Source organism: Lagopus muta, chromosome 4 (genome assembly GCF_023343835.1).
Source record: "Lagopus muta isolate bLagMut1 chromosome 4, bLagMut1 primary, whole genome shotgun sequence".
Taxonomy (NCBI): Eukaryota; Metazoa; Chordata; class Aves; order Galliformes; family Phasianidae; genus Lagopus; species Lagopus muta.
The window spans coordinates 37,276,346-37,299,811 of NC_064436.1; the positions used below are offsets into that span (position 1 = coordinate 37,276,346).

General features: G+C 36.8%; 1 protein-coding gene across 15 annotated transcripts in view; it reads right to left on the minus strand.

Moving 5' to 3' along the window:
* Window positions 1–23,466, minus strand: part of ANK2 (ankyrin 2) — a 178,113-nt gene that overhangs the window by 106,068 nt on the left and 48,579 nt on the right. For 10 of the 15 annotated variants that reach the window (XM_048943211.1, XM_048943212.1, XM_048943215.1 and 7 more), the window contains exons 3-7: window positions 21,860–21,958; window positions 20,698–20,796; window positions 5,970–6,068; window positions 2,222–2,407; window positions 1,719–1,742 (exon numbers count right to left, since the gene is read on the minus strand). In XM_048943211.1, coding sequence (XP_048799168.1) covers window positions 1,719–1,742; window positions 2,222–2,407; window positions 5,970–6,068; window positions 20,698–20,796; window positions 21,860–21,958 — 507 coding nt within the window. The remainder of the gene's footprint in view (window positions 1–1,718; window positions 1,743–2,221; window positions 2,408–5,969; window positions 6,069–20,697; window positions 20,797–21,859; window positions 21,959–23,466) is intronic. The other 5 variants (XM_048943219.1, XM_048943222.1, XM_048943218.1 and 2 more) reach the window with 1 other exon arrangement.

Consider the following 23,466-nt stretch of genomic DNA (forward strand, 5'->3'; position numbering starts at 1 on the left):
TTACAAATTTTGACAACACATTTCCTTCTTTTATAAAAAGAAAGCAGAGGATATTCAATACCAGGAGTTTAGTCTACATGAGAAACTTTGCTAAACAGACTGAATATTCTAAGAACCATACTTATTCACTTTTTATACATTATGGATCTGAAAGGATCTGAAGAAACTTTGCAATCTATACATCAGAAAAAAAACAGGATTTACGTATTGCCACTCGAGCACTAGAAGGTGAAACATGCTTCATTTACAAGATACAGAATTATCTGACAACAGAATAAAAAAGAAAGTAGGACACCCAGCAAGCTTTTAGTCTCATAAGTAATTCAAGTAGAAAGGACCTCGTTTTTTAAGGTTTCCCTGAAGAGCTTTACACTGATTTGATCAGATCTTACAGTCTTACTGACAGTTATGGGAAAGAGAAATACTTTTCACTTCTGGACTGTGCTGTTTATTCAAAAACCTTTCTTTCAGTGTACCAATTATTATTTTAAACTGCTCAAGGAATAAAGAAGTGTCTAAATAAGTGCATAAAAATGTGGAATAAAGACAGATGTTGCACCCTGAAATCAATTTTATTCTTGATAGAGCAATCAGCCTATTATTTTAACCTATTTCCATTAACTGTTTTGCTATCTCACAGGTGATCCTGGTCTAAGTAAAATCAGTCATTAAATTCATAAATTGTTGCTGTGGTAAATTACCAGAAAAATGTCTACTGAGGCTGTAGACACACAAATACAATACCGTATTAAGTTATAGAGTGAATTAATGTTGTATTTATACAACTTCTCAGCACATGTATTTGCTCTGTGACAAATGCAAGGTACTTAGAGGTAATGTAATGAATGGCCAGTGAAAAAGTTGTTAATTGCTTTACATTTACTGTAAAAGAACATGTCCATAGGCAGATGGCAGCGAGAAGCCGTCACCATTTCAATTCCCTCTGCAGGCTGCCTCATAGCAATTTGCGCATGTATGCACAAACCAAATGCAGAGCATATTCACGTGTGCACGCATTCAAAATTCATTCCCTCATCTAACAAAGAAATGATTATTTAAAAGGCAGGATTCAAACAATGTTCTAGGAAATACTACTTTTTCCTAAATGTGACAATAATGACTAAGGGAGAAATCACAGTTCTAGTCAATCTGACGTAACGTTTTTAGCAGACATGCTCAGAGAGTCATTACATTCCATCAGTATAAAAAAATGTACTAAGTGTTATCCCTTAAGGACTTCTGAAAACTTCATTGAAAAAGATCACAATAATAACAATGGTAAAAGTAAACAGATGCACTGAACAAGTTTTTTTACCTTGGAGGATTCAATTATTTTTTCTACTCAAAATGTATTTTACAATGCTTCTGGCTCAGCCAGATATACCTTAATTTAGTTATGCCAAGTAAGTGCATTGTCATAATTAAATTACTTGAACTAGAGAAACACCTCCAGTATTCTAGTTCCATTACACACTTCAGGTTTCTTTGAACTGAGTGCAAGTTCTGAGAAGTTTACTTAATATGGTAACAGTCACAAATAAAAAGAAATGCTAAGACAAAGAATGAATAATAACAGGTTTGCTGAGTGACAAAGTGTTATAGATTTAAAAAGTCACAACTTCACTTTTAGTGATAAATAATAAAGAAATGTTGTCACAGAGCAGAGAAAATAATCATAAATAATAGAAAGAATAATTAAAAATTTTTTATCTCGGTACCTCAGTCGTCCTATTCACCATCATCTGATGCAGCATGGTTTGGGAAAAAGAGGAAAGATATTAAAGATTGGCTGCAAAACCAAGAACTAAGTTGTTTTTTGAAATGAGTTATGCTGTTATAATGGGAAAAGCCATTCAAGCATGCATTAACATTAAATATAACCTATTTTCCCACAGGCAATAAACCAGTATCCTATTTGATAGGGAAGCAGTGATTTTGCTTCCATTCATATTTCTTTGGTTTATAAATAATAAGAGAAAGTTGGTTATCACTGAAATGAGAGATATAAACAAAAAGCAAAAAAAAAATGTGTAGCTTGTAATTACTGTGTGGCTAAACAAGACAGAAGTAGAAACATTACTGGTGATACTGGTCTAGAGACTCATCTTTCCCCACAGAAGAAATTACCTTCAACCCTTTAGATGAAGGAAGCAAAAGCTGGCTGCCCGTTGGCACTCAGCCACATGAGTGCCCTGTTTCCTGTAGGACAGCATTATGTTACCTTGGACTGCACATCGGCATTGTGGTCGTTCTGCAGTAGGAGCGCTGCTGATTTGGTGTCATCTTTTCTGGCAGCAATGTGCAAAGCTGGTAATCTCACTTTCCCCTTGGTGTCATTTTCCAGCAGGATAGCCACTGCTTGATTGTGTCCTTGTTGCAGAGCAACAGCTAAGGGAGTAAAACCATCCTGCAAGAGAAAAAAACAAAACATACTCAGTAAGATGAAGGACACAGGGCTGCAGCAAACTGCACAGCACTGTTCACACACAGAAATATGCTAAGCACATCACCAGCTCTTTTCTGCCTCTACACCACAATGCTCACCAGTGAAATGGCATCAGAGGCACAACATTTTAATCCAGATGTGACTTCAAACACATCAGAAGAATGCTTTTTTTAGTTCAAAGTTTTGTTTGTTTAAGTACAGGCAAAGGATCATTCTACAGTATCTGTCCTAATTGTCATAAAATGGACCACAATGTGTATTCTAGCAATATTTGTGTAAAAGAAAAGAAAATATATCTCCAGATGCATTTGCTTCTGTTTCCCATTCTAGTTTATATATGGCCTATAACTCACAAAAGTCAGCTAATATTTAGTAATTTATTCAAATTCTAAGTGGAAAAACATTATATATTTTTCTGGAAATCAGAAAAATCTGTTTTTCCTTTGTATTTTTAGATTTGTTTTTAAATTGTTTTCAAAATTTCTTGCTCTGTCACACATGCCCTGAACTCCCAATACTTTAAAATGTATCAAAACTCAAAACCTGCGTCTCAACTGAAGTACTGTCTGCTCAAGTACCTCATCTATAAAACTATACCTAAAACAATAAATCTAAAAGCTCAAGTCTTGCATGTTGTCTAAGTACATATGCTACGTTCACATGCTAGACTGAAGGGCAGTTAAACCACAAGCAGCAGTGGTTCCTCACAAACTGAGTCTGTGACAAGAAGGCTGGTGGATAATAGTGCTACGAAAAGGGAAGGGAATAAAACAAAGTTTTCCATGTGTAGATCAGAAGGAACAGCTGAAGAGTTTATTATGGCCAAACTGCCTAAGCAAACTAAGACACATTCGAAAAGGCATAGGAAAGAGATAGAACTGACTGGGAATACGAAAATAGGAAGATGTAAAATAATAAAGGATAAGTAGGGAAGGAATGAGTGCTAACATGCTGAAAGAAGCATCTGAAGAATTGCCAAAGCAATTTTCTCTCCTAGTAAACTAATAACATTCACTCCCTTTTGCGCTGAACTGTGGGTAAGTGTGCTGTAACAGCTATACTCATACAGTTTCTTTCTGTAATAGAGATTAAATTCTGTACAGTGAAATAAAATGTAGTGAACAGCTGATGTAACAGCTGAACTGCAGAGATAATTCTGAGATTGGGGCTACATTAAGTGCTGAAATGGCTTAATGCATTTGCCTTTTGCCTCTGGAAACATGAGAACAAATCCTGGATTAGAGGCCCTATGAAACTGAGATCATCCTGACTCTGATTTTGTACCTACACATATAAAGTGAAGGACACATAAAATAGAGGGAATAAAGTACATCCAAAGGCAGTGCCTGTTTCAGAGCTTCAAACACAAGATCAACCATTTGATTTGTCCCACTTTATCTTCCATCTTTCTCTGAGCAGCTATTGCCGTTCTTGCATTGTCCCTCCTTTTACTTGTAGGTAGCATGGCTAACAGGAGCCCTGAGAAAGTATTTCATTTCTCCACCTCTTCACGTGAGAACAGTCTGTCTTTGAGGTCAAACAGAATGTCCTTCCAAAGTCTTTTGATGCTGTCTCACCTTATCAATGTATCACTTCTTTGTTCCATTCACAAGACTTAAATTCAGGGCACATGTGAAAGCAGACAGCAGCTCAGTTTTCTACTGAATACAGGTTTCACTAATATTCGCATCACTAAAGACACCACCTGAGCAAGGATTGAAACCAAAACTTATCTAGGTAAGTGATAAGGGGATAGACAGACCTTACTTTTCAGGCCACAAAAGTAAGATCTGACTTTTCTGCTGACAGAAGACAGACTTGGACTCAAGTTCAGAGTGGGTCCAGTTGGCTTTTCTCCTTCCCTGTCTTTTTTTTTTTTTTTTACAAAATCAGACAACCCTACAAATTCCAATGATGCCTTGATGTCTGTGTTCAAGCAGAGGCCACATGAATTGTAACCACATCATCTTCATAGTTCCTGTAATCTAATGATCACTGCTCCTCATCACAGTCAATAAAAGTTATTTGGTGAAAGACTGAGAGCAGGTGACTGCACGCTGTAGCCAGGCTGGGCCCTGGGAGAGCCAAAGATCCCCTGCGACTCGGTCACAAAAGGCGTGCTTCTGCCAAGTTGCCTGGTGACCACATAGGACTTCATATTTCAGAAAGTTGCAATGTAATGTGATCTCAGCGTATGCAGGCCTCAAGAGGATTATTTTAGGAGCTGTCATCAAATGGTACAGTATCCATTGAAAGAAGGGATAGTAAAGCAGCTGTTAACACTAGCAGATCAGTTTAATGAAAAGGAAAGCAAGCATAAATGCACCATCATCTTGAATGTATCCATTTGTGAAGGTAATCTGGAATGGGTAAGTTTCTGTACAGACTAGGGAAAAGTAATAGACATGAGAAGAAGCTCTCTGAGAGAGGAGGAACTTTTTTTTTGTTACTACTTCACATTGCATTTCCATTTATATAGAGTAAACACAATGCCAATAAGTTTTGTAGCACAGAGTCAAGTCACTTGTTCTCCTAGCTGAGAACAAACTAAGATTTGGCTGAAGCAGAGTAACAAGAAGTCAGGGGAATACATTCTTCATTATCTAGAAGTTTCCTTCATTGTCCCAAAAGCTTTTCATTTGTGAAAGGAAGCTCTTGAGATGGAGATTCATCTCTTCCACTGGCATCCGTTTTGCTTGCTTTAAAGTTGCTTCAGGCAGTGAAATCCAGATCCTAGCAATGAATACCATCTTTCTGTACACTTATTCCCACATGATTTGATGGTAGAAGTAAACTATGTGAGGATAACCAACACATTCCCTGGTAAGCTCATCGATGCAATTCACATTAGTCATTTATCTTCCCCGTGAGACCCCTTTCTCTCCAGACAAGATTTGGAGATACATGATATAATAATTCCATTCACCAATTTTTGCCCAGATGTTACTGTACAAATAGAGAAGCAGCACAAGATAGTATCAGGTGGTGGCACTCCTAGATGCTTCAGTTTTCATGGGATTTGCCAAAGATGTAAATCTGAAACAGTGACTGTTCAAGAGGAAAGGCTGTACCTCTTCACTTACCCTATGATCAATCTACTCCTAACTCACCTGGCAATACCATTCCATTGAGGTCATCTTAGCCTCCTATAATTTCTACATCCTTTGGGAACTCATTTCAAAGTCTCATTCATTTTTCAAAAATATATCCGAGAAGCTGAATGAAGAAATGGGCAGATACTAAAGGTGAAAATCCTGGGCTCGCTAAATTCAGTGGATGATTTGTTGTCAAATAATTCAGGCTGGATTTCATTCTTTGACTTCTCACAATGACCAGAACAGTTTGTCCATCTAATGTGTTTGTTTGTGGGGGAAAAAAAAAAAAAAAAGTGAAAAATCCATAAATACAACTCAGCTAAATGAATGACTGAAAGCTCTCAAAATACTCCATCTGCAGATCTTCAGATCACTGAATATACAGGAAAGGGAAAATAAGAGCGTAAAAAAAGAAAAATATAAGTCACCTCAGTAGCTGTGCTTTGGTTGGCTCCATTCTCCAGGAGATATTTCACCACTTCAATGTGGTTCTCTTGAGCTGCCATGTACAATGGAGTGAAACCATTCTAGGGAGAAAATATGAGAAAATACTGTAGTGAGAAAACAGTGATATTAAAGCCCAAATTATGATACAGCTAAAAACGTATTTATGCTTTTTAACTTGTTACGAGTATATAAGCAGAACAACCAAGTATTTTTAACTTAGTATGGTAACATTTTAATGTCATTTAAAGCCACAAAAGTCTACACACTTTCACACACATTTTCTTCTGATATATTTTCAGGAAGCAGTGAGCACACTAATTACCTTGCTGTCAATGGCTCCGGGATGGTAAAGCTAAAATAAACTTTTATAAAAGATGACAGGAAAGTAAAATCTTCACCCCTTTATTACATTAACTTAACCAAAGACATCATCATCTGGAGAACATAAAGTCCGTATCTCATGACATGCTGAGCTGAGATGACAAAGGCTTAATATATTACATAAAATTCTGCAATACATAAAACATAACAAACATAACATAAAAACCTCAGCCTTACAAAATAAGAACTGCATTTCTGACCATACAACAAGTTGGTCTACTTAGAAGAATCTGCTCTGGATAATACTTCAAAGTTAGTCAATCTAAGGGGAAATTCATTAGAAACATGTTCTAAACAGAATTACTGCAAATACTGTGGTAACTAAGAATTTTGTTTCAGAGAAGCCAACTTGCTATGGAAACACTGAAGTAATTTCCCAATTAAATGAAGTCTCTTTTTTCAGTCAGCAGGTAACACAGTTGTTTTAGCTGTCTTTACAGCTGTCCTCTACATTACAAATGTAGAAAATTACTCAGATAAATTTTATGTATGTTGCATATGATGGTGACATATAGCATACATGTTGTAGCATCTCTTTTAATACGACTTTGTGTAATATTCTAGTATTTCCATCAACAATCCTGGGACATAAACAATTAAAAAATTACACCTAACAACTGTTAAGAGCAATTTATTGCCAAAACTGTGGTGTGCATTTTGGGTATCTTGCATCGGAAGCCTCTGTCTCTGGCAGATATTTTCCAATATTCTCAGGAATTACTTGGAAGATGGAACTGAATGCTCTTATTAGAGTTACACACAGCATGAACAAGGTGGTCTGCAATTACACCACACAAGAAGAACATGATTTGAAAGGTTCCCGTTACCCTGGAAAAAAGGGATGGACATGCAGCATAACAAGGTTGAATGCTAGTTTCAATGCTTTGGCAGGATTAGCAAACTGGGCAAATAGGGAAAAATGAGTTAGAATTTCGCAGAAAAGGACTTGAAGGTCACAGGGACTACCAGAGGGTCACTGAGCTCATCCTGCTGTAACACAGACAATCACTGTGCTACTGTAAAAATCAAAATAGGGAAGTTACTTTTCTTTAAGAAAACTGTTGTAATTGGTGTTATTTAGTCTAGAAATAGAAAACTGAAGGGGAAAAGATAATGTTATTCAAAGAGGAAGGGAAAGACTTGTTCTGCATGTTGATAATGCTAAAGCAAATAGAAAAGTGCATAATTTACTAAGGTTGTAGCAAAGAAAATTCAGGACAGACATCAAGAAAAGCCCCTTAACAGTAAGATCAATGGTATTTTGGTGGGCAACTCTCCTGCCCTCAAATTACAAGCAGTAAACCAGAGGCACAAAGGAGGAACACAAGACCACCTCTTCCATTTCTGTCATGGTGGCAGAGAGGCCAGCAAGCACATGTGCAGAGAACTGCCAAACTAACAAAGTGAGCTGGCAGTAGGAATTATGAACAGATTGGTTTGTTTTCAATTGCACTAGGACAGGACAGCACTGAGAAAACTGCAGATAACCAAGCTGGTTTGCTTTTTTAGTTTTCCTTCTCACACTGGAAAGAATCTATTAGCAACTAACCGATAACTAGCAGTAATCTTCCACGTGCTTGGTTAGTATTCCAATACTGAAGTATAATGTAGCATTTTTTAAATGATTCATGCATTTTGCAAGATACTTCTAACATTGAATGCTGTATGGATGAATACAAGGATCACACATGCACTCATACATGCAAAGAATATGAGAATTTTCAAGCCAAAGTAAATCTATTTGATTAAAAACTTATTACTGGAACAGGATCAGGGCAATAAACCTTGGATTAGAACACCATACACAATACATATATGATTTTATTATCATTTAGAAATACTATATGCTTACCCACCCAGTCCCAACACTGATCCACAGACTGCCACTACATCAGGTATATTCTCCTAACGTGTCATAGTCCTACCTGTAACTACAGCAAATGCGTGTAAAGAAACTTGCCTTCATAAAGTCACAGCCTCTTTTTTTCCCCTCAAACTTTATTTATAGTGTAAAATTATCATATATTTTTTTCTTAAAATCTTTCTTATCTTGGAAATTGCAAAAGCGTGCTGAGTTTTATTTGTAACATTGCCTACACCAGACATACTGAAAAGCTTCCTCTGAATTTATCCTCTGGCAAGGCCAAGCTTCATTTTTTTTCACAGTCAGGATGAAGTTTGCTTTCTTAGTGAAGAACTGCTTTCAGACCTTCTAATTGTGGTGTTCCTGACCTCAACACTTTTGGCTCTTGCCCAGAGACTCCTATTTTAGGAGATTCCTAACATTACCCCTGTCCTTGGCAGAGCTCTACCCAGTGGGATAACCTGTTAGCCCTGCTGGAGCTCTTCCTTTTCTCTTGTCTCCCAGACTCCAGGACTTCCACGTCTCCTCCCACTCAGCACAGTTTCTCTGACAGGCTATGGTGTGCCTGCTCTTCTGTCTGTCTCCTACACAACAAGTTTCTTTCTCAGACAGACCTTCAGTTAAATGGAAATGCCCACAACAAAAGCATATCCCTCCCTCCATTCTATTTACTTCTTGGATCTAAAATTCCCTTCCCTGTTTCTCATCTTTTAGTTTCAAAGAGCTACATACCAACACTAGGTTTCTCTGTTCTGCTTCTACGGGTATTTCAAAGTTCTAGATACCAGATCTCTGCAAACTGAAGACCCTAGACTTTTGTTTCATTACTCACAGTGTTTACCAACAAACTCAACCCACAAAAGATGTTTCATGGATGTACTGCAAAGGACAACAACCTCTCTCTTGCTTGTACTAGTATGTAAATGGGATGCAGAAGTTTTATTGGGCCTTGAAAGGGAAAAGTATCTTTATTACAATACATTTTCCTTGAGCTTATAAGCTCACGCTGTATCAACACATTCCAGAATTCAAGTAAAAATGGAGACTACAGTAACTAAATGTGACAGAAAAAGAAGAAATACACTTTCTTCTTGTTTTCTCAAAGCGTGACTGCATAATTCTGCTGTGTCTGCATGTCTAGGTTCTGTGCATCATATGAAAAACAGAAATTATTTTGTAATGATATATAACATTCACTTTCACAAAATGATTTCATCAGAGTATTTGTTGTGAGGACATAGTACTCAGATTTGATTATCCCCTCAAATACATACTGAAAAATGTTTACTTCTACAGTATAAAGTTATTATGCGAAATTAACACTAAGCAAGTAGAGTATATTTCATGCCCCATTCTCTCTACTACATTCACTTATTTACTTGCTAATTTGAGAAAATGACTAGCTCTCAATGATTCTTCAGGCTAATAATGCAAATTGGCAAGCCTTAATATGACTCCGAATTTGTATCATTAAATGCTATCCAAGCCCTAATGAAGAACACAGTCGGAAGAAGCAAAGAGATTATTAAAAGAGATTATTATTGAGAAAACCACACAGCTTAGCCAGTTTAGCTGTATTTTAGGGCAAGTTTTCAAAGAATCAAGCTCTTTGTACACAGTACCAAATGACTGGAAGTACACATCTTCCAACTTGGTCTCAGTAGCCACTCTGAATGACTGGCCTACCCACATGAGTATGCAGCCCTTAGCATCTATCCATATATAGAAATATGTGTGTATATACATATATATATTTATATATATATACACACATTTATCCTTTATCCTATCCTGCATGCTAATGAGGGAAATAGAGAAAACAGATGAAAATATTTCCCCTCATTTTGCCTCACTTATGATGACATATGAGAGCTGTGATTAAAGAGCTAACAAACTCAAATAAAATATTTTATTTTAAAAGCCTCCAAGAACTGTTTAAGACTGTATTAAAAGAAGACTAAAATTACTAGGAAAGACAATTGACATTTAGCACAATTGATTATATAAAGCAAATGCTCATTCCTAGTTACTCTTCAAGATGTCAGAGATCTCCTCCCTTCAGAGGAGGTTTAGGTTGGATATTAGGAGAAACTTTTTCTCTCAGAGGGTGGTCAGGCACTGGAATGGCTGTCCAGGGAGGTGGTGGAGTCGCCATCCCTGGCAGTGTTCAAGAGGCGCCTGGATGAGGAGCTACGAGAGATGGTTTAGTAGCTTGTGGCACTGATAGGAATGGGAGGGTGGTTGGACTAGATGATCTTGCAGGTCTTTTCCAAACTTGTGATTCTGTGATGTAATTACCAAGTAAGGAGCCCACACAGTCCTACCTAAGCCAGTTATCTCACATGCCTCTCCATCTTACTCTATGGGTTTTTGGTTCGAGATCTTGATTATCTTTTATCCTACAATTTTGCTTCACACCAAGGAAATGAAAAGCTATCAATCAAGGTCACAAATGAAAACCAAAGTAGTTAGACATTTTGTTGTAACCTATAATACAATCCGTTAATTGTAATTTCTCAAGTGACATTTAAAGATGCTGTGAGCAAAATATTGCGCAAGCTTGGTTTTCTCTGGGTTGCTCGTTTCCATTGTAGGACCTGGCAATTTATCCAACCTGAGGGAAGCCTCTGTGAATTTCATTCTAGTTTTCCTCCTGTGCCTCCATCTTTTTCCACCCTTAGAACACAAGCCAATTCCAAAATGAAAGAGACACTGGCACAAAGGATGAGATATGAATGAAACAAGATGAGACAAGCTTAGATTAGTCATAAGACAGCACACTCCGATAATAAATTCTTCTTATTAATGACCATAGCATTTAAACAGTAAGAACATAATCACTGCTCAAACCTTTAAAATTCAGTAACTGTTTCAGGTTTTTTCTACTCTTCTGAATACTGCTTGACTTAAACAAAAATGGCAAGATCCTGATTGAAATCTTTATTCAGTGACATACAATTCACGGCCCTTGTTTCCGCACTCTCCCAGATATTAAACCAAACCAGTGACATCTACATCCCATCTTAGCCATCAGAATAAACATGTTTACTATCAGAACTAGAACTGTCAATATAAAGAGTGTAATAACAAATGCATTAAAAAACTTTCAGATTGTAAACTTCTACATTTAGACTGAGACATTTCAGCAGGGTTTCAAAAGTTGAAAGCATCTAAAACTCTGAGAAAACTACTGCATTTTATTCTTCAGTGAACATGTAGCACCTACCAAGAATTTAGATCAACGCTGCTGAGGAGTGACAAATACTGGCTTAATACTGCTCAATTTTACCTCTAACTGCTTTTTCATAAGAACTATTCGTGTAAAATATACTACTACAATACTCAGAAGACAGTTTGATATTTGTCTGTATGTCCTCCTCGAGTTCTCTAGCAGTAAGTATGACTCTACCTTCTAACATAACAAGAAACACTGAAACAACAGTAGTGGGGAAAAAAACAACAACAAAACGAAAAACAAACAAACAATACAAAAAAAAGCCAACACTATTCAATTAAGATTTTTTTCTGGTTTTGAGAGAAGACCAGGCTCAGACCTGAAAAGCTGAGGAACGTATGCTCTGTTCATCTCCTGTCTTCTTGCACCGAATGCACTGCTGTGACCCTAGCAGTGCTTTAGAATCACAGAGTCAGAATCATTAAGCTTGGAAAAGATCTCTAAGATCCTCTCATCTAACCACCCACCGCTACCAATAGTGTCCACTAAACCATGTCCCTGAGTGCCACACCTTCATGGTTCTTGAACATCTCCAGGGACAGTGACTCCACCATGTCCCTGGGCAGCCAGTGCCAGTGCCTGGCCACTCTTTTGGAGAAGGAACTTCTCCTCCTAAAGTCCTCCTCTTGACTTTCACAGAGGGCATTTTTATTTTGTCTCAAATCCACGTTGTAAGAAAAGCAGCCAATAAGAATATCTTCTGGATAAATCAACAACTAGCTAAATTAAATACTGTAGATATGTTATTCTAAATGCACATTGTTTTCTAACTTGAGTGTTTACTCAATGTTTCAAAATGAGAAAGACACAAGACGTTAGCATATATTCATTTTCAGGGGTAGCTGTTCCATTATTAACAAAGTTGGTAAGTGCTAGTAAACAGCACAATAAACAGATTAGAGGCAAGTATCTGCAAACAAAATTATTTGATGTAAAGTGGCACAGCTATAAGGGCAAAGTAGAGACAGTAGATTCTGATCTACTGTAAAACAATTTCACAAGCTCATCATTTTGGTAACAATTTTACATTAATTACAGATAGCAGATTGTTAGACCACAAGGGCCCTATAGATTGTAAAAATTAAAGCTGAAAAATCCGTTTATGAGATAGGTTGGAATTATTGAGATTAGAGACATTGATGATTCTGCATTTAACTGCCAAACAGTTAAACAAAGTTTGAAATGATAGACCTTACAACTAATTTGCACTACTTAAATAAGCAAATTAATGGATACGCAGTGACACAGAAGATGCCACAGAAAATAACAATACCTCTTCACCTGTCTCACTAATTTTTTAGTTATACTGAATGGTTGTCACTCTGTACTTAACCAGTGAGATAACTGTAAAAACAATGAATAAATGATGTCGGGATTTGTATTGTTCATCAAGTTGGTCCATGAGTGATCATTCAGAACTCCAGCTGAGGTGCAAGTTCAGGCAACACTATCTACCACCTTGTAGTTCCCAGAACACCCCTCCTGGGAAGCATTTATTGTAAGCCACTTTCTAGCTTATGTGACAAATGTGAAGAGCACAGTAATTATTTTTAGCAGCTTCAAATATCACGATTTTCTCCTCAGGAGCAGCAAAGTAACAACCATCTGAAACACAGACAGGCAGAAATCAAGATGTTCTGTGCCTTGAAAGTGTCATTTTTACCAAGAGGAAGCCTGCAATAGGAGCTGAGCTGATGGAGAATAACGGGCAGAGAACAGATTAGTCATGCATCAGGAAATATAACCTTGATACAGGGCATGGTTTAGGGCCCAGCAATTTAGCAGAGGCAAAGTTTTGCATTTGAATTCTGGGCATTCTTCCAAATCAGCATCTGGGTTTTGCTTTCCTCAAACAATCTCTGCATTCAGATACATTACCCTTGAGTGAAAGCCAGTCAATCCTGCACTTCTAGATCACCACACTGCTTCTTCTGTGAAGGACATCATGAAATGGACATCCTCATAGGGTTATTTTCCCATTAATTACATGAATTGTTAGGGAAACTGTCACACATAAATGCACATAAATATCAATTATAATTATTTTGTGTTTACACTGTTATCTTGTTATTCCCTGCAAATCTTTAAGCACCACAGCTGTCTTGCATTCACAGACATTCTGCTCATCTCCACTTGCATGGCTGTCTGCAGTCATACTTAAAGATCATTGTTTTCCATTAACTGATAATCACTATAAGAGACAGGCAGCTGAAACTTGGAGGACAAATAACTCTGTTATTTCATTGTTAAATTTTTACTTATTGCATTACATCTTTCAAAATCCTTATAATCCTCCAGAAGACAATTCCCTTTTTTTTTTCCTTTTTTTTCTTTTTCTTTTTTTTCTTTTTTTTTTTTTTTCAGTGAAGAGATAACGGACATGATCCTTTATTACATTAGCAATGATGAGCTGCAACTAAAATACTCCCCTTGACATATACTAGCTAAGAATCTGTCTCTCTGAATATACTGACATAAAAGCAGAATGCCCAGTTGGTGGAATTAAAATCTTTTATCATAGCAGACTACCAAATACTCTGCAAATATGGTTTGTTTTGAAGGTAAGATTATCTCTGCAAAACACAGGGAGAGCAATCCATGGTAAAGGAAATCCTGGGACATCCTGAGAGAGACAAGCAGATAGCTTCTCTGACAATCATCTAAATCCTCCCTTCACTGGTAACACTGAATATGGACACTTAACAAGATCTCTTATCACTCATTTCTGGGAAAGCATAGTAAGGGTGGGAATTCTGTGCTGCTCTACAGATCTCTCAAATCTAATGAATAGTCTGGGTGAGAATACTCCAATGGTCCTGATAGTTAAGTCTCTTTATTTTGAAAAAGGAAGTGGCAAACCTAATGGGAACAAATTTAAACAAAAATATTTCTCGGCTAATGTGTTTGCAATGAGCTTAGAGAAGGATATAGAGGAAAGGAAACCAGAGGGCTTTTAAATAACAAGATCAGCCTGGGGGAGGACTGATTTATCTAATCCTTGCTTTCTGTATCTGGGTCACTTTAAATAATCTGATGATTAAAAGGTAGGCTCCTCCTTTTACAAGGGCTCCTAAGTGAAGCTGTGGTCAAAGCACAAATTTAGGATCTCATATGGAACATGTTTCCCTCTAAACTCAGGTGTCAAAGTTTTAAAATTGAAGAGTATTGTTTTTTAGACAACTCCAGGATATGATAATTTCCTTAGAGGTTGCTAAACAGGAATGAAATATATTTCCTCCTTTACATTTCAGCTCTTCATATAAACCATTCTAAATCTGTTGAATCACCTCATGTTATGAGGTACAACTCTTTACGTCAGTTTTGATGTAATCTTTTTTGATGTAATCTTTGTTTGGAACAGAGGAAGATCAGGACAGATCCATTTGATACGGTTTGTGCAGTCAGAGTATCGCAGCACTACTGCCGCAGAGGACAATCTACAGGGAGACTCAGTTACTAAGATTATTGCAATGGGAATGTCATCAAATTTAGAAGACTAATATTCCTGTTATCTGACATCTGTGATGCCTATACACCAGTAAGGTGATACAATCCAACTTCAAGAGAAACTAATAGCAGAGGAACAGAAATTCATTAAAGGTAAAGGTTAGATTGAGTAAATTTAGTGATATTACTTCAAATGGGGCAGAAGATCAAAAATTGGCCCAAGAATTCCAAACGCTGCAAAAATAGACATTTACTGAGAGGAAGATCATAGAGTATTGTTGTTGTAATGCACAGGCAAAATGAAAATAAGTAAATAAATCATCCATCAAATCCATCAATAAATGATCTGGACAAAAGTGTATGTGCGTGTCTAATAGAGAGTGATGAGTGGCCACTGCCACTTACCTGGTTCTGCACAATGCAACATTTCAACAGCCCTTGAGGGCGTTGTCTGAATTTCCTGTTGAAATTTAGAGGTATCAAGCAGATCAGCTACACAGGTGAATATTGCTAAAGATCCTATCATGCCATCAGATGAGCTTGTTCTACTCTGCAAGGAAATTTATTCACATCTCAAAGGACAAGCCTGAACCAACACATTTTTGATAAATCCACATTAAATCTGTTACCTGCTTTATATTATAGTTTGTACCATCCAATCACTATAGCTTGGTCAGATTTACACATAATCAAAAACCACAGTCAAATAAAAAAATAAATTGCAGAAATTAAGTTTTAATATGATGAAGCATATCTACATCTGCTCACTGAACCATGAGCAGGCAACCAAGTGGATGCTTTATGGATATTCCCTATATAGATGTGGATTGTTTGTTTGTTTGTTTCAAAAAATATTTGTAGCAAAAGGTGACTAATTGAACCAAATAATTGCTGGTGTGCTGAAAAGGACCATTAAATTCCAGATTTCTGTGGTCATTTCTGGATTTGCCCTCATTTCAGCATTTCCCTCAAACATACTCAGAGAAGATGTCAGCTCTCAAATGATATGCTTGCAGGTGAAAATGGAGTCATTCAATTAGTAATCACTGTGCAATTAGGCTTTGTATCAAAATAGAAATTACTTTTCTAAAAATAGACGTGATGACGTGTTAGCTCAAAAGGAGTAGGCTTGTGAAAAGATAGGAAGAGGAACAAAATAATGGCTCTGAAGGCCATCATAAAACTGAAGGGCAAAGCAAAGTAATCTAATAAAAACTGAAATCCATAAAATCAAAGTCCTGAGTGTTTAACAGTCTCAGCACAGATGGAGTTTGTAATCTCAGTGGTTGCAATGTTCTTAAATAGCCTTTTCTGAGATAATTCTGTTATATTGTTGTCATAAGGAACAGGAAAATCAGTGTGGTATTTCAAAAGTCATCTGTGACAAGTTTTGATAAAGGCCAGTGTATTTATGCAATTTAGCTGGAAAAGGGAAAAGAAAACATTAAGTTGAAAAAAATTGTGGTTAGAATACTCTCTTATCCATCGGTTTATGATCAGCGTAGAACTTTTGTCACAATGGCAAATTCTCATCACTGCAAATGACCTTGACAGATACCAGGTTCTTTAAGGAGGAAGTTATGGAGCAAACTGAGTAACTTCATTGGCATTAAATCACTATCACCAAATAGTGTTTAGCAGGGGCCTAAAAAAAAAACAATAAGTGTGAATAACAGGGATACCAAAGAAAGAATTTAATACACCCTCAATAGCAACAACTGTTCTTGAAAGATTTAAGAGTGATGATATAGCATCTATTTTTTAAAATGGAATTAAGAAAAAATGTAAGAAGGAGCAACTGAGCCTTTCAGTCCATTTCTCAGGTTTTTATTCCATACCTTTCTGTTTTTGTTCACTTCAGAAATTCTTAATTAAGCTCTTTCCAATTAAGATTTCTATTTTCCTTAGTCTTTTAACCCATTACATATTTCCTGACCAATAAATAAATAAATATATATATGTAATCTGAGTATGCCTGAAAAGAACTGAATTCTTGAAAACTGAATGCTTGAATTCTCTTTTCCTTTTCCTTTATAACTTCGTATTTTCCTTTTTCAACCAGCTGTACTTACATGTGCTTGAATCATTTTTTATATTTCAACATTTTTTATTCTTTATTAGCTTTGAATTCTGCTATTCTTGTTTTTATTTTAGAACTTACTGTCTATGATGCATGTGATTCTTGAACACAACTATGAAATCAGGGAACCTCATAGAGCATGGAAATACAGAAAAATGAGTTTTTAATTTAATCTCACGTGAGAAGTCTCTGGCAACTCAGTATTAGAAGCAAATTCTTAGCAGTCTTCTCAGAGCTCTGACCAAAACCATGCATTCTTTCCACTCATAATATAGGCAACATCTGTTCATTCATATTCAAATCACTAGCTACATAGGAACACATATGTGAAAACACACATGTAAATAGTATTCAAAATGCTGAATGCTGTCAACAGATATTACCAAAGTGCATCCAACACTTACTAAGTTGACAGATCTAGGTCATACAACTCTCTCTACTCACACTCATTTACTGTTGTGCTACTGACAGGGCTATTGCCAGGAAATGGTATGAAGGAATGATCCGTACCAGGGACAGCTTTCCCTGAAGATGCTTGGCAGCAGCAATAGCTGCTCCTACTGGTAGCAGGGGTAGGAAGACCAAACCAGGAAGGTTAATTGCAGAAACTGCTGGCATAGAGACCTGGGAAATGGCAGCAGCTCTGTCAGGATCACTGTGGCTGAGTGCGGGAGGCATAGAAGGAGCTCTTAGCCTGTCCAGATTGGAGCTCCTCAAGAAACTGTTAACTATCCTTCTGCAAAATGGCAGCAGGGAGATGCAACCAAAAGGCCTGCAGCTGGATCACACTGCATTAAGGACTCACTCTCCATTTCAAGCGAGTGAGACTTTTTAAATGAAGACAATATGGCATAAATCCAGACCAGATATGCGATAGTAGAATTTGTTCTGTCTGGAAAGAACTAGTGAGCAGCAGTGGGGAATAATCCATTAGGTATCATCGTTCTTGTACAGGCCCTCTATTGCTATTTACATCATCCACCAGCAGCTACACGGTGAACTGCTTAGACAACAAGTACTCAGGTGCCAACAGCATTCATTATATTCACCCAGAATCAAGGAATCACATTAAGACAGCAAGTCATTGCAGAATCTGAACCAGGAGCTTCCACAGAACCCCCTCAATACCCCCCCCCCCCCCCCATATACTTCCCCTTGCAGAGAAAAATTAACGAGCCACTAGAGATGGTGATGTTCTACCAAGACTCTACAAATTTACAGTGCCAGGCAAAAAACCCACTGCAAATAAAACTGAATTATTTGCTTTAAATGCTATGACTCTTTATTTAAAATATATTATCATTTAATAAACACTAATCAAATCCTCCAATTCATCTTTATTGATTAACGACAAGTTTACATTTGTCTTCTGGAATTTCACTTCAGATTGCATTCTCTTACACATAAAAATGTCTCCACTTTGCAAATGTTTTGTGGAGTATCTTGATAACATCACATCCCTTCCGCATTATTCTGAAAAGTAACTCCTGTCATGTAGATGCAGGTTTCAGTAGGCAGGAAGAAGAGCTTATGCCAGGTTGCCTATTGTCATTTTCCAAATGTGTCATTATCTGCTGAATTAATCCCACTTGGGTGGTAATTCAAGTAGCAAATGCCTGTTAACCAGTATGCACGTACTCCGTAGAATATTCAATGCTAACAATAAACGTCTTTAAAAACTAGGATAGTATACAAAATACCTGTGAAAACAATTTCCAATTTTAGCAGGATTTCATATTTAGAAAAACAACTTATTTCTTTCTCAAGCGTGAAGAAAAACCTTCATGAAGACTTTCTGAGGACTTATTCTTCATAATAGTTATCATTTTTACCATGAGTTCTCTTACTTTGCTTGAAATCCTAACATTAAATACATCTGTTTATCTTCTTATACAATGAGAAGCTGAAAAATGTGTGCAAGATTAATTCAATTAGTTCATTATGAAAGGATTTTGCCAAATTTTTCAACAATGGAATTACAGTACTCCTTATCTTTAATGGAAGTGGAGGATGGGGAATAATTGACCATCAGTTGTCTTGAGGGAACACATTAACAGCAGCTTTTCAGCAAAAAATGGAATAAACTTTGAAATACAGAGAGAGTCTTGGACTGAAGTGTAACAAAGGTATTGACATACTTGTTTGTTTTATAGACTTAATAGTTCATACACTGGCCTCTATTTACTTTACCTGATTGTACTGCACAGGGGAAAAAAAAAAAGCAAAAAAAAAAGCAGGTTCCTAGGTGTGGGCTAGCAGGATATGAAGCTAGCCAGACTTAAGATGGGCTCCAACATATCAAATCCTTTCAGAAACTTCTCTGTATTCTCATTCTTATGGATAAGAGAATGCTCAACAGACTAGGATTGAAAAAAACATTACACACAGGTCTAGTTTGTTTCTTGAATTTCTCTTCAACCAAAGTAGAGTCTAGCTACACTGTTTAATCAGATTACTCTCTTCTTGTTCTGCACATGAATCCCAGAAAGATTATGCTAACCATCACTATCTAGCCTATACATAGTAAGCTCTAAGAAAATTCAATCTGAAATTAATCTACCCCTGAAGCATCACTTGTTTTAACTGCAAAAATGGTACTTACAGTCACTGAATGATGCACTGAAACTCAACTGGAATGCTCTTAGTGTGATTATTTATTTCTGAGAATATCACAACCAGATCAGATGCTTTAGAAAGATATTGCTGGAATAAAGATGGCAGCTTCTGTATGCTTGGCATAGTCCTTATCTATACCATCTGTTCATTTCTTCATAGGTACAGATAGTTATCATAGGACAATTTACAAACAATTAATTTGATAAATTCTTCCTAATTGTAAATAGAGGAAATAACATGCCTCTTAAAGACACATTAGAATAATTTGACCAATTGCTCTATGGTAATTGATATGGTGTCTGTTTGGAAGGACAAAGGAATTGGCAACAGTTACCTTGAAAAAGAAACCATCATCTAGCTACTTCAAAGTATGTGGTTCCCTAAAAATCAAGCACGTTGTTTACAGCTCTGAAATCTCAACAGGGAGGCAACTGCTACAACAGCCTTGCCCAGACTGAGAAGAACTGGCCATCAGTCAGCCTTTGCAACATCTCCTTCTTGTCTGGTACATCTTAGAAGAGTACACAAGCTTCATTTCAATGCAAAAAAGTGGGGCTCTTTTTGTAGTCAGTTTGCCAGCCAGGACAAGGTGAATTACCTAAACTCAAATGTGTATTCTAAACTTTTGATTTAAATGCTGGCTAATTATAGAAAGAATGACTTCAGAAACCTGAGTTATCTGTAAGAGTTTAGCCAACAAATAACCATGAAAAGCAATTCTATAAATCAAGACTTTAAGAAATTATGATCAGTATTACTGCATACCAAGTTCAAGAAAAACATATGATGAAACACTTCGACATTCTGAAGAATTTCAGAAGCTATTTCTTAAAGCACACTAGAAATTGTTAAAAGATCTCAATTAAAAAAAAAATGTAAGTTTACATATAGTGCAACAAGTACATAACTTCAGTTTGTTATTTATTTTCTTAACAGTGACTGGCATGTAAGGCTTAACTTGACTGATTCCTCGGGTGTGGCAACAATGGAAAGATTTGGAATCTCTGCCAGGTATCTCAGATCTATTTTAGTAAAGAAATTTCACCAAGTAACTTTTAAATGAGAGAAGGAAAAATAGTATCATACCTGAGACTGTGCATTAATATTGGCTCCTTCCTTAACCAAAACTTTGACAACTTCAGCTTGTCCTGCTAAGGATGCAATGTGCAGGGCGGTATTCCCTTTCTGTTAAAAAGAGAAGAAAGATGAAAGATGTTAACCTTTTTGTTGAGGAATCACTTAAACCAGCAGCTCTTTCACAATATTTAGCATGCAGGCCTTCAATTTTTAGTATAATATTGCCTCATAATTCCATGATGTTCCATAAGCATCACAAGGGATTGAACAGTTAGCTGCAGCCATGAAGATTTCTGGAGTGGCTGTGTAACACTAACATTCCAACAAAAATTTTAACTGAAATTATAGAGCTTGATATGGGTTTGGAACAAACTTCTGGGTAAAGTTTAGTATGGGCTAACAGTTTTTTGCATTCAGCTCCAGCAATAACACCTACAAGGAAGCTGCTGAAACCAGGAAGTCCCAAACTTCAAGCTATGAACCACATGTGAAGTGAGATTTTCTAATGCAGTGCCCAAATGGAAGATCTGACTGTCAACCTTGATGGAGATCCCTTGCATCAGAAATCATTAAGCAAAGAGCGTTTCAGGGTCACATTGGTGTTAAGTGAATCCAAAACCAGTCTGCTTAGACACTAAGAATCAAACATTTCATCAATCAAGCAAAAAAATCTGGCGCATCACGAAGAATTTACTACCCACAGACAAATAGCTTACTGACTGAATGGTTTGCACATACCCATGTCTGTGGAAAGATTGAAGGCAAAACAAGTTTTCATAGTTTTTCTACACTGTGCCCTGGAGTAAAAAGGCTCTAGATATGATATACTCATTTATCAGGTTTCACAGATCTGAAAAAACACACCATCTTAAGCTATAATCACTCTGAATGTAATGGGCAATTATCATTGGAAATAATGAAAAACTGGCATCATTGAAACTTGTACAATGTTTCCCCTGCAAATAGATTGTATAAACAGTTATTTCTGTCTGCTTTTACTACTAACAAGCCTCAGCCAAGAACACAGACTCACAGTATACAATATAAAAGCAACACTGTACATACAAGTGAAGTACTTACTGTGTTCCAACTTCACTACTTCTTTTTCTAAACCTCTCCCATATATTTGACTTGTTCTTTTTGAGAATAAATGTGCAGACATGTAAATTACCTTAGTGGCAGAATCCACAGCCGACCCTCTTTCCAGTAATTCTTGTACCAGTCCCACATGGCCTTCTTTAGCCGCCAGGTGCAGAGCATTGAGCCCATTCTGTAAGCACAAGGGCCATATCAATTACAAATATCAGTTCTGAAGATACACATTCCCACCTTACTCTGGTATAAAAAGATTAGCTGCTGGACTACTATTACATCTCTGAGCTGACTGCCTACATAAGTCAGATATTTTGGACCTGGTTTGTTAAGTCAAGGCACTACATGACAAAGCTTCTCCAATAACATTTTTCTCATAGCAACAAAGGCATCAAAACAAACCACGTTTTCATCCAGAAAATACTCCTAAGAGAATCCTTCCATTCTTACAGTTCCACATTTTCCCAGACTACTACCTTGAGTATCTCCATGGAGATTATTTCAAAATTGGAATGCATAACATTTTTCTATGGACTGTAGCTTTAATCATCTTCATTGAGGTATTACCACCATAGAGAAAACACAAGACTTGGCAAAATTTACACAAAACGTGCCTTGAATTAAGATAACTCCAGGCTGATATAGTTGTCCTGAACCCTACCCCTAAGATATCAGGTATCAATTAGAAGACTGGTAGCAAAAAATAAACCAAAGCAGTTGTTGATGGTAGTTTCCAAATTATACTGATCTTTAATGTAGTCTATCTGCTGGGTTGTTGGTTTTTTGTGTTGTTTGGTGTTTTTTTTTTTTCACTAAACTTTGCAGGTTTGTAACCTCACTCAAAAAGGAAAATAAATCTAATTAAATGAGAGCTGGGATTTAAAAAAAAAAATAGAAAAAGAAACTCAATACAATCAAAAACCCCAACTAACAATAAAATAAAAGCTAAATTCTTTTCTTATTAAATAGAATACTTTATCTTCTATTAATTCTGTCCATGCAAACTATATCTTCCTCCTCTTCCTAGTATTCCCATTCCATCCAAGGGAAAAACATAAAATGACAATCTATTATAACAGAATTTCCAACCTATTTTTCACAATCCTGTTACTTTTCACAGTGCATCAGGCAGGTGACAGCAACGGATACTGCCACTACCCTCAAGCATTCTGCTGTTTTCCATATTGCAAGCATCATAAGCAATACTTGAGTATCTGAGTAATCTGCAGCAGGTTTAGCACTGTTGTAGTTATTATACTTGTCTCACAGCAGCTCATAGACATTTAAATTACAAAATAACCAAGCAGCTTTCTGGTGTCTTATTTGACCATCCTCAGTGGCAGCTCAAGCTCATGATTCCCAGTGGGATTTTAAAGCACTTAGCACTTCACAGGAGGCATTTAATGGGAGCTGCTCCAATGGCTGCAGGCACAGAGATCCAGTCACATTTCTGAAGTAATTTTTAATTCTACATTCATGTTTGCAACATAGGCAGAGTTTGTGGTCAAATTCAGAAGTACAAAAACACTGCAATGAGGAAAGTAAAGGAACTGAAGGAAGGATACGTTCACAAGCTGCCAGACAAAGAAGAATACCCTTTGGTGGTTAGTAAACATCGATGGGAAATATGGTTTCAAATCCCATTATGAAAGTGAAGCAGCAGTAACTAGATCCTTCTTACTCCAG